Raw genomic sequence first — 12,517 nt, 5'->3', positions numbered from 1 at the left:
CTAGCCTTTTCCCAGAGGCTAGGTAAAAACAATGACTGCAGATGCTGGAAACCAGAGTCTAGATTAGAGTGGTGCTGGAAAAGCACAGCAGTTCAGGCAGCATCCGAGGAGCAGTAAAATCGACATTTCGGGCAAAAGCCCTTCATCAGGAATACAGGCAGAGAGCCTGAAGGGTGGAGAGATAAGTGAGAGGAGGGTGGGGGTGGGGAGAAAGTGGTATAGAGTACAATAGGTGAGTGGGGGAGGGGATGAAGGTGATAGGTTGGGGGAGGGTGGAGTGGATAGGTGGAAAAGAAGATAGGCAGGTAGGACAAGTCATGGGGACAGCTGAGCAGAGGCTGTTCGATGCACTCCCCAGCAACCATGGCCAGGAGCCTTTCCTTCTCTTATTACTTGCTCTGGGTGTGTCAGAATGCTTTGCGAGGTAATAATCAACCTGTTTGGCTGTGTTATGAACGCACCTTCCTTGACATCAGGTTCTGGAGTGGGATTGTAACCCAGAACCTCTATCTCAGAGGTAGGGAAACTACCCATTGTGCCACAAGACTCCCAATGGAAGATAATTTAGGGCACAAATCAGGCACACTGACTAGCATCCTCAAGATTCCAAATCGCACTCCAGTCCGGTGACGCTTTGCACTAGGAAGGCTGAACCATAAAATTCACCCTTAGCCCTGTTTGGTGATTCCAGGGGATTTTCTCTCCCTCAACACTGTGTTAAGGTGCTTAAAGTATATGGATTAACATGTGCACTGATGTAGAAATTTCAAGGGAATAAGTTAACTGCTTGTTGCTAATATCCCAAAGAGTAACTTAAGTGCCTTGGTATTTCTTAAACTATTGGCAAATGGTGTGTGAGAGAATTCATGATCGAATAATCAGGCATAAACTCTGGATGGAGTTGGATTAACGGGCCAAATGGATGACTCCCAACCGGATTTTCTCTTGCCAGTGTGGGGCTGTAAAATAGTTTCTGCCTTCCTGGGAATTGTTGGTGCTTTGAGTCTTTTGAATTATAATTATTTCTCTGTAGGTGTTCAAGCCACCACCCACTTGATGACCATTTCAGAAAAAGTTGCCAAAACAACTCTCCTTTAAATGTTTTTGCCAATTAGCTGAAATTGGTTCATAATGAGTTGGAACTTGCTGGCTGCGCAAAAAGTACCCAAAAAAGGGCAGGATATTAGCTTAAAGTTTCTTTGAGCAAGTTTAAGGAAAAGGAAGTCTGGTGATGTTACCATTTTAGAATAGCAAAATTGGTTTTAAAGAGACAATATTCTTACAAAAATGTTGGGCAAAAAGCTTAAATGCTGTACAATTTTTATCAAAACATGTTTATATAGTTTAGTTTTAACATTGTCTTTTTCGCACACATTGAGTAATCTTGGTGAAAAAGAGCTGTCCCCTGTTCAGGCTGATGTTCTTCCTCATAAGTGCCCATTGAGATTCTTTAAGGCATTATGCCCATGTGTGCGACAGTCATTGACAATGGCCTCTCTCTATTTTTGTCAACAAGTTATAGGCTTCCTGTTTATACTTGACAATTTGGCATATTTATTTTTATCTTCTAGTTTCAGAATTCTTTGTGTTCTTGTTAACTTAGTTAGAAAATGCAACTTCTCATCCGACAGAGGACTCACCTTTATTTTTCTTTCAGTCACACAGAAGATCTCAGCCATTAAGAAACAGCAACACCTTTTTGCTACATCATGCAAGTCTTTGCCAAGCTCTCCAAGCCATTCAGCTGCCTCTACCCCAGTCTCTACTATTCACAGCGGTCAGGTAAGTGAGGGTGTCAGTGCATGTGAGAGCAAGCAGCAGAGCGTGATAAGCATAGGAAATGAGTGCTACATCCTCCGTCAATTATTGAAATAGTTTAGTGTGGAATGTTTTCATTAATGGGATGTGCAGGTCCAGAATTTATTGTCCATCCCATGTTGCCCTTGAGAAGGTGGTGGTGAATTGCTTTCTTGAACTGCTGAAGTTCATTTGGTCAATGGAAACCCCAGGATGTTCATAGTGGGGGAATTCAGCAATGGGTGGCATGCCATTGAATTCATGATTGAAATGCTGGGCAGTTTGCTCACTTCCCGGCCTCCAAAAACCTTGCTATCTGGGTGCTGCATGAAGTTATCTGGAGAGGATACTTCCTCCAACTTCTCTTCCCCTATCAGGAAATAACTTTTTTCTTTTTTTATTCCAAAAATAATGTTTATTCATTGGATTTTTAAAGGAACATAGCAGTTCAAATTTGATATTGCATAAAGTGCAAAACAGATCATTCTTTTTCAATACAGAATATGAAGTGCATTTACAATTACAGATTATAATTACAGTGTGCATTTACAATTCAGATCAAATATTCTTTGGTGCATACAGCTCAAGGCATTTTACACAGGTTGCTGCTCCTCGTTATACTTTGGTAAGAGGGCCTTAGAAAGTGGTCTTTCCCTGTTGAGCCTTTGTGGTGCTTGTCCCAAGCTTTAGTATGTGTAGTCCTCAGCATGTAGTCCTGGATGGACCTTGGAAATGTGCCAGTCTACAACACTCAGTTGACATTTCTTTGCAATAGAAGACCAGTGTGTTTCAGGCAGACCACAGAACGCCCTTCACAAAGTTGATGGTCCTCCAGCAGCAGATTGCATTTATCTCAGTATGCATTACTGATAATCCATGTAGAGCACTGAGACAAAAAAAGGCACTGCTTATCTGCTTAGCATCTACTGGGCACAAAGTAAAGACTAGTCATTCAGTGTGTGGAGGCAGTTCAGGGACCCACATTCCAAGATACCCTTTTCAAAGTCAAGTCTATTGTCCAAAGTCAGCTCTTAGTCATACCAAGCTGTGTTCGCTTGGCATTTTGACTAAGCCAACTTATGTTGTGTCTTTTAGCTCTGGGCAAATACACAATTAGCACCCTTGCTTCAGGCATGTAATTAAAATATCGCACAATTTCCAGCAAACCAAACAGCTGTTCTGTGCGATGTGTTCAACGGCTGAAACTAGACCTGTTTACTGTTTACCATTAAGCATTAATAATATCTTGTGGAAGTCTTTGCTATTGTGGATCGATGTGCTGTGTAGTATGTTCCTCAATTAATGACCAGTGCATGTCCTAATAGTTCAGTCTATTTCACTGCCTTGTGGTTAATTTGAATGAGAGCATACAACAAATGTTTTAGGTCAGCAGTATGTCTGACACATATGTAAATAAATTGTTGTGTTTAAGAGTGTCTAAAGCAAAATGAGAAGTCCACAAAGGTGGAGTTTCTCTTTGCCCAACATGGAATGCAGAATAAGGACATGTCTCACTTATCTAACTCCAGAAACGTTTACAGAATCCAGGCTAAGAACATCAGGTTTATATGGGATACTATTGGAGTTTAACCTGTTGAACCCTTGTCGTTTACCTATCCAACTAAAACCACCCTAAGTGTTGGGATATTGCCTTGCAGAGTTTACCACAACTATGTGGGAAGAGTCCCAAACCTTAATGATGTTACTGTCTTTCCAGATGTTATCAATGATGTAGGCTAGCTGGTCAATCATTAATTATTTCTAGTTTCAGGTAGTGTCACAGAAGATTGAATTGGTTCTAAATATCAATCATTGTTGCAAGGTTTGTGAAGGTTTGTAGCTCAGGTTGAGGTTTAGGGTGTAGGTTTGCTCGCTGAGCTGTAGGTTTGATATCCAGACATTTCATTACCTGGCTAGGTAACATCATCAGTGGCGACCTCCAAGTGAAGCGAAGCTGTTGTCTCCTGCTTTCTATTTATATCTTTCTCCTGGATGGGGTTCCTGGGGTTTGTGGTGATGTCATTTCCTTTTCGTTTTCTGAGGGGTTGATAGGTGGCATCTAGCTCTATGTGTTTGTTTATGGTGTTGTGGTTGGAGTGCCAGACCTCTAGGAATTCTCTGGCATGTCTTTGCTTAGCCTGTCCCAGGATAGATGTGTTGTCCCAGTCGAAATGGTGTTTTTTTTCATCCGTGTGTAGGGCTACGAGGGAGAGAGGCTCGTGTCTTTTTGTGGCTAGCTGGTGTTTGTGTATCCTGGTGGCTAACTTTCTTCCTGTTTGTCCTACGTAGTGTTTGTGGCAGTCCTTGCATGGAATTTTGTAGATGACGTTGGTTTTGTCCATGGGTTGTACTGGGTCTTTTAAGTTTGTTAGTTTTTGTTTGAGAGTGTTGGTGGGTTTGTGCGCTACCAGGATTCCGAGGGCTCTCAGTCGTCTGGCTGTCATTTCAGACAGGAGAAAGATATGAATAGAAAGCAGGAGACAACAGCTTCGCTTCACTTGGAGGTCGCCACTGATGATGTTACCTAGCCAGGTAATGAAACGTCTGGATATCAAACCTACAGCTCAGCGAGCAAACCTACATCCTAAATCAATCATTGTGATTCACCCAACAGCCTCCTAGATCACAGAGATCCATCTATCACCTCTCTCTGGGTGGCACTAACCACTTGATCATTAGACAATTGATTAATGTTGTTTTAAGGCCTCAACATCTAAACAGTAGGTAATAAAAGATCCTCATAATAGGTATGAAGCAATAACATTTCTCCATAAGATGTGTGCATTGTTATTGCACTGCAGCCTAATTGTGTAACACTAACTGGAGGGACAGAGCTTCAGCGATGTATTTTTGCTTTCTGAAAAAGAATGGTGTCTACGCTGAACCCTGGATATGTGATGAAGGATTGTTTTAGTCAACCTCAAAGGAACACCTTGCAGGAGTAATCATCCAAAATCTGAGGCTTCTTTTTTGAGACAGCAGGCAAGGTGTACCCAGAACAGCTTACAATGTGTCAGTCGCCTTAATGTCCAGGTTCTGTGTCATGTTTCAGGCTTATTAGTCCTTAATAGCTTAACCCTTGTGGCACAGTCTGACCCAAATGAGTTCTTTTTGGGCATGAATGGGATGCCCCTTACCTCTTGCAATATATCAAGACGGACTGTGTTCTGTGTTCAAGTGTGTTCTTTCTACACCAATGATGATTATGAGCAAACTGCTGAAAAGGGGCAGCTCCCTTAGCACTATCTGCATTGACCAATAATACAGAATCACACTGAGTAGAATTTTGTAACAAAGGGATGTGCCTTCAAATCCAATGTGACTTACAAGAGTTATAGTCATAGAGCCATACAGCATGGAATAGACCCTTCGGTCTAACTCATCCACACCGACCAGGCGTCCCAATCTGACCTTGTCCCATTTTCCAGCATTTGACCCATATCCTTTTAACCCTTTCCTATACATATATCCATCCAGGTGCCTTTTAAATGTTGTAATTGTACCAGCCTCCACCACTTCCTCTGGCAGCTCGTTCCATACACACACCACCCTCCGTGTGTAAAAGTTACCCCTCAGGTTGTTTTTTAAGTCTTTGCCCCCTCATCTTAACCTATGTCTATTAGTTTTGTTCTGGAAGAATCTTACTACTTGATCTTTAAATTGTTAATGTTAACTTCATTTAAATCATTTTTTCCTCACCTTTTGTAGGCAAGCAATGGTGGAAACATGAGTGATTATTCATCTTCTCTTCCCTCCACTCCGAACATCAGTCACCGGGATCTGCGGGCTGATGTTTGCCAAGCCTCTGGTACTCCGGGTTCTGTCCGCAAACATTCAAAAAGACGTTCAAGTCTTTTCGCTGTAAGTATTTGTTGGATTCCACGAGCTGTTTAGGAAATAGCTCAGAAGATTTTCAAGAGAAAATTGCAAATATTTTCTAGCACTAAGTATTTATCCTTGTTAGAGAGCATTCACTTGATAGTAAATTGGCTGACTAGTGGACATCCTGCCAGCTTAGAGGGTTCAGTGATTAATTGCACCATGTGATGTGATGCTGCACTATACATTTGGAAGGTCTGCAGGGCACTATCCCAGGATGAATTTGCTGGTCTAATCAGAGTGAGGTATGTTAGAATTGGCCTATTTGATTTGGAGAACTGGATTGCCAATGATGGGGTTTGTAATGATTAACAGCTCTGGATGTTCTGAGAAAGTGAACATAAGAAATAAAAGCCAGAGTAAGCAGTTTGGCCCCTCACACCCTCTTTTCCATTCAATAAGATAGCGGCTAATCTTCAACTCAAATCCATGCAGGGATATTAACTTAGTGACCCTTTGCACCAACTGGAGACTGATAGCTATTGGGTTATCAGTGGAAAGCCATATTCTGATATTAAAAAAAAGAACATGGTGCAGCCAACATGGTTAAGTTTTTGGATAATTACCAAGTTGGTGTCATTCTGTGATACTAAAGACTTAATTTGCTCCGCTGATTTGCTGGAAATTGGATGTCCCAAGGCTAAGGTGGGATGCCTCTGACTTACAGGTGGATTGTAAGGAATTCCCATCCCTTGCCATTCAGAGCCATTTACCTGGCCATCTCCTATCATTCAGAGATAATTTACATTCGCATCATCATCCCATTCAAAATCAGTAAGAACATTACAGTTGGAATTTTGACTACTCCCTGTTGTTAAAAAAAACAATTTACAACAGATTTGACCATCAAGGAATGATTTACATTATATTTTTTCTGGAAATAGTGTGTTCACTGCATTGTGTCTTGAGGGACATGTGACTGTGGGGGAGTGACTGGAGGTTGTCTTGTGAGCATTACTGACTGTGATGTAAAGATTTTGTATAAAGGAAGAACTTTGTTCTTTCCTTTGTTCAGAGAGACCGCTCAACATGCTTTGCAAGCATGGCGAAGAGTGTTAAGAGTTTCTCCAAAGTTTGTATTGTATTTGCTTAATTTGGTTGTTGTTCACAGAAGTTGGCATATTGCAGTTGCATCAAGAATGTAAGAATCTCAGGAAAAAGAACTTAACAATTCAACTGTCCTGTCGTGCTCAGTGGCCCAATTATACATCCCATTACCAGTAATTGTTTCTTGGACTTTTATACAGAACATTCTACTGCCAACAGGGATCAGTACACCTGGTTTGATATGCTTTAATTAATATGCTGTCTTTGGAGGTGGCAGGTGGGTGTAAGAGAAGAATCTTTATGTTTAAAGCGTGATGCCAAAATATCAAAGTGCATTAACTAATCTGGTTGAATCCTGACAAGTACTTTAGACATGGAGCTATGAGATTTAAAGCTTCAGTTCAGGTGGAAGTGAATCAGAATTTCTGTAACCTGTGGATTAGTGGTCATTTCTAAGATCTTTGAGCAATTGCACTTCAGTAAATTCAGTTTATATTTAACTAAGAGGAATTTTAGATTATGCTGCTTTCATTTCTGTTCTTTCTGACTGTCCCTCTCCCTCATTGTCTTTCCTCCATTGCAATCTTTCACCATCCTGTTTATTCCTCTCTTACTTTTCAGACAAAACATCATCATTGGTTCAAGTACAACATTTAAAATTAATTATAACAATTTCAGACTCTTTAATCATCAACAATCACAGAACAAAACTACTTTGATTTCCTGTAACTGTTTTCCAGATATCAGTATCAACCAGCAGAAAAGTAACCAATAAAATGGGCAGCACAGTGGTAGTGGGCGGCACCGTGGCACAGTGGTTAGCACTGCTGCCTCACAGCGCCAGAGACCCGGGTTCAATTCCCGCCTCAGGCGACTGACTGTGTGGAATTTGCACGTTCTCCCCGTGTCTGCGTGGGTTTCCTCCGGGTGCTCCGGTTTCCTCCCACCATCCAAAGATGTGCAGGGTCAGGTGAATTGGCCATACTAAATTGCCCGTAGTGTTAGGTAAGGGGTAAATGTAGGGGTATGGGCGGGTCGGTGTGGACTTGTTGGGCCGAAGGGCCTGTTTACACACTGTAATCTAATCTAAATTGCCCATAGTGTTAGGTGAAGGGATAAATGTAGTGGAATGGGTCGTGGGTTGTGCTTCAGCAGGTCGGTGTGGACTTGTTGGGCCGAAGGGCCTGTTTCCACACTGTAAGTAAATTACTCTTTTTTTTTTAAACAAACTGTTTAAAACATAGAAACTAGGAGAAGACCATTCAGCTCTTTGAGCCTACTCCCCCATTCAATCTGATCATGGCTGATTATCAAACTTAGTTCCCTGTTCCTACTTTCTCCCCATACCCTTTTGATGCTTTTAGCCCTAAGAACTATACCTAACACCTTCTTGAAAACATGCAATGTTTTGACCTCAGTCGCCTTCTGTGGCGGAGAATTCCACAGGCTTCCCACTCTGGGTGAAGACATTTCTCCTCATCTCAGTCCAAAATGGCCTGCTCTGTTTCCTTAGACTGTGACCCCTTGGTTCTGGATTCATTGGTCTTCAGGACTATCCTTCCTGTATTTACCCTGACTGACCCTGTTAGAATTCTATAGGTTTCTATGAGATCTCCCTCCCCTCATTCTTTTAAACTCTAATGAATACAATCCTAACTGATCCAGTCTCTCTTCATACGTTAGTCCTGCCATCCTAGGAATCAGTCTGGTAAACCTTCGCTGCATTCCCTCCATTGCCAGCACAGATACAGAGATCAAAGCTATGCAAACTATACGCCAGGTGAGGTCTTGCCAAGGCCCTGTACAATTACAGCAAGACATCCCTGCTCCCTGTTTGAGCAATCATTCAAACAGAATAAAGTGAAAAGAATTCCAATCAAAATTATGAAATCTGTCCATTAAATTGTCTGTGCAACATTTTAATACTATGCAATAATGTTTCCTTCTAGAGAGAACTGTCCATCAGAGCTTTTGAATTTTAATAATTCTGTGATCTTTAGTTGCTGACCTGGATTTTGCTGGCCATTTTGCAGTCTCTCCTGTAGAGTGTCAGGGTTAGGGTTAGGATTATTGATCGTTGTGCCCTGTATTCACTCTGAGCAATTGAAGACAACCTGGCTTCTTTAAATTTCTTTGTGAAATGTGGGCTATTGCCTGTCTGTAGTTGCCTGTGAGAAGGTGGTGGTGAACTGACTTCTTGAACCTCTGCAGTGCACCTGCTGGGGGTTGATCCACAATACCATTAAGGATTTTGACCCAGTGACATTGAAGGACCGGTGATATATTTCCAAGCCAGGATGGGGAGTGGCTTGGAGGGGAGCTTGAGGGTGGTGGTGTTCCCATGTATCTGCTGCCCTTACCCTTCTAGATGGAAATGGTTGTGGGTTTGGAAGGTGCTGTCTGATGATCTTTGGTGAATTTCTGCAGTTCCTCTTGTAGATAATACATACTGTTGTTACTGAGCGTCAGCGGTGGAGGGAGTGGGTGTTTGTGGATATTGTGCCAGTCAAATGGGTTGCTTTGTCCTGGATGATGTCAAGCTTCTTGAGTGTTGTTGGAGCTGTACTCATCCAGGCAAGTGGGGCATATTCCATCACACTCCTGACTTGTATCTTGTAAATGATGGACAGGCATTGGAGAGTCAGGAGGTGAGTTACTCCCCACAGTATTCCTAGCTTCTGACCTGCTCTTGTAGCTACTGTGTTTATGTGGTGAGTCAAATTGGGTTTCTGGTCAATGATAACCCCAGGATGTTGATAGTGGGGAATTCAGTGATGGTAATACCTTTAAATGTCAAGGGGCAGTGGTTAGATTGTCTCTTATTGGAGATGGTCAGAGCCTGGTATTTGTGTGGTGCGAGTGTTAATTGCCAAGCCTGGATATTGTGCAGATCTTGCTGCATTTGAACATGGACTGCTTCAGTCTCTGAGGAGTCGCAAATGGTGCTAAATATTGTGCAATTATTAGCGAACATTCCCAACTCTGACCTTACGATGGAGGGAAGATCATTGATGAAGCAGCTGAAGATGGTTGGACCTAGGACACTACCCTGAGGGAGTCCTGCAGAAATGCCCTGGAGCTGAGATGACTGACCTCCAACAATCACGACCATCTTTCAATGTACCAGGTATGACTAACCACCAGAGAGTTTGCCCCCTGATACCCATTTACTCATATTTGCTAGGCCTCCTTGATGCCACACTCTACCGAATGCAGCGCAGATATCAAGGGCTGTAACTCTAACCTCACCTCTGGAATTCAGCTCTTTTGTCCATGTGTGAAACAAGGCTATAATGAGGTCAGGAGCTGAGTGGCTCTGGCAGAACCCAAACTGGGTGTCACTGAGCAGGTCCTTGCTGAGCAGGGGCTGCTTGATATCACTGTTCATGACACCTTTGATCACTTTACTGATGATCAAGAATAGACTGATGGGGCAGTAATTGGCCAGGTTGGATTTGTCCTGCTTTTTGTGTACGGACATAACTGGGCAATTTTCCCCATTGCCTGGTAGATGCCACTGTTGTAATTATATTGAAACACCTTGGCTAGAGGAGCAGCAAGTTCTGGAGCACAAATCTTCAGTATTATTGCCCAAATGTTGTCAGGACTTGCAGCCTTTAGAGTATCCAGTGTCTCCAGCTGTTTCTTGCTATCATGTGGAATGAATCGAATTGGCTGAAGACTGTTATCTGTAATGCTGGGGACCACTGTAGGAGGCTGAGATGGCCTGTACAGGAGATGCCTAACTAGTCTCTGAGTTGGAAGAATGGAGAAGGGATGAATAATGTACATGGTCAGGGGCTGCAATGCTTGAAGCCTCATATCCCAGAATGTAACCCAAGTTTTTATATGCTATGTATCATTACTAATGAGAGTGAATTCTAAGGGGGAAGCACTCTGCTCATAAACACATGGAGCTGGTGAGTAACAATAACTTTCAGTAATCTAGCACCTTTTAATGTCATGTAACACCTCTAAATCATAACATTCCAAACATTGCACAAAGACGCTGTCTTTTGGATGAGATGTTAAAACAAGGTTCCATCTACCTCTTCAGGTGGATGTAAAAATCATGAGACATGGGAGCAAAAATTAGGCCATTCAGCCCATCAAGTCTGCCCCGCCATTCAATCAAACCTGATAAGTTTCTCAACCCTATTCTCCCATTTTCTCCCCATAACCCTTGATCCCCTTGATACTCAAGAACCTATCTATCTCAGTCTTAAATACACTCACTGACCTGGCCTCCACAGCCTTCTGTGGCAGTGAATTCCATCGATTCCCCACTCTCTGGCTGAAGAGGTTTCTCCTTATCTCCATTCTAAAAGGTCTCCCCTTTACTCTAAGACTATGCCCTCAGGTCCTAGTCTCTCCTACCATTGGAAACATATTCCCAACATCCACTCTGTCCAGGCCATTCAGTTTTCTGTATGTTTCAATTAGATCCCCCCTCCATTGAGTACAAACCCAGAGTCCTCAAACATTCCTCGTATGTTACACTTTTCATTCCTGGGACCATTCTTGTGAACCTCCTCTGGCTCCAGGGCCAGTACATCCTTCCTGAGATTATGGGGCCCAAAACTGCACACAACACTCCAAATGTGATCTGACCAGGGCATTAAAGAGCCTCAGAAGTATATCCCTGCTTTTATATTCAAGCCCTCTCAAAATAAATGCCATCATTGCATTTGCCTTCCTAACTACTGACTCAACTTGCATGTTTACCTTGCGAGAATCCTGGACTAGAACTCCCAAGTCTCTTTGCACTTCAGATTTCTGAATTTTCTCTCCATTTAGAAAGTAGTCCATGCCTCTATTCTTCCTACCAAAGTACATGACCTCACTTTCCCATGTTCTACTCCATCTGCCACTTCTTTACCCATTCTCCCAACCTGTACAAATCCTTCTGCAGCCTCCCCGCCACCTCAATGCTACCTGTCCCTCTACCTGTCTTTGTATTATCTGCAAACTTAGCCAGATGCCCTCAGTTCCTTCATCTAGATTGTTAATGTATAAAGTGAAAAGTTGTGGTCCCAACACTCAGCCTTGTGGAACACCATTTATCACCAGCTGCCATCCTGCGAAGGACCCTTTTATCTCCACTCTCTGCTTTCTGCCAGACAGCCAAGCTTCTATCCATGCTAGCACCTTGCCTCTGACACCAAGGGCCCTTATCTTACTCAGTAGCCTCCTGTGCGGCACGTGGTCAAAGACCTTCTTGAAGTCCAGGTAGATAGCATTCATTAGTTCTCCTTGGACTAACCTGCTTGTCACTTCATCAAAGAATTGTAGCAGATTTGTCAGGTATGACCTCTCCTTGATGAAACCATGCTGACTTTGCCCTATTTAATTTAACACTTCCAAGCATTCAGAAATCTCATCCTTCACAATGGATGCCAGGATCTTACCTGTGACTGAGGTTAGGCTAATCAGTCTGTAATTTTCCATCTTTTGCCTTATTCCCTTTAAAACAGGGATGTTACATTTGCGATTTTCCAGTCCTCTGGGACCCTCCCTGATTCTAGTATTCCTGAAAGATCACCACTAGCACCTCCACTATCTCTTCAGCTATATCCCTTAGAACTCTGGGATGTAGTCCATCTGGTTCAGGAGATTTATCCACCAGGCAAAAATGAGGACTGCAGATGCTGGAAATCAAAGTCTAGATTAGAGTGGTGCTGGAAAAGCACAGCGGGTCAGGCAACATCAGAGGAGCAGGAAAATCGATGTTTCGGGCAAAAGCCCTTCATCAGGAATGATTTATCCACCTTCAGGCCATTCAGTTTTTCTAGCA

General features: G+C 42.7%; 1 protein-coding gene across 4 annotated transcripts in view; it reads left to right on the top strand.

The window, feature by feature from the left end:
• LOC122543279 (arf-GAP with GTPase, ANK repeat and PH domain-containing protein 1-like) overlaps nucleotides 1-12,517 on the top strand; it is a 203,688-nt gene that overhangs the window by 146,071 nt on the left and 45,100 nt on the right. For all 4 annotated transcript variants that reach the window (XM_043681772.2, XM_043681770.2, XM_043681769.2 and 1 more), the window contains exons 7-8: nucleotides 1,658-1,782; nucleotides 5,506-5,658. In XM_043681772.2, the coding sequence (XP_043537707.2) occupies nucleotides 1,658-1,782; nucleotides 5,506-5,658 (278 nt within the window). The remainder of the gene's footprint in view (nucleotides 1-1,657; nucleotides 1,783-5,505; nucleotides 5,659-12,517) is intronic.

The sequence above is a fragment of the Chiloscyllium plagiosum genome, unplaced genomic scaffold (assembly GCF_037043375.1).
Source record: "Chiloscyllium plagiosum isolate Xiang-an unplaced genomic scaffold, Cpla_swu_hap1 HiC_scaffold_53X, whole genome shotgun sequence".
NCBI classification, from domain to species: domain Eukaryota; kingdom Metazoa; phylum Chordata; class Chondrichthyes; order Orectolobiformes; family Hemiscylliidae; genus Chiloscyllium; species Chiloscyllium plagiosum.
Note: the sequence above shows the minus strand (reverse complement) of the source record. Positions and strands in the feature narration are given on the sequence as shown.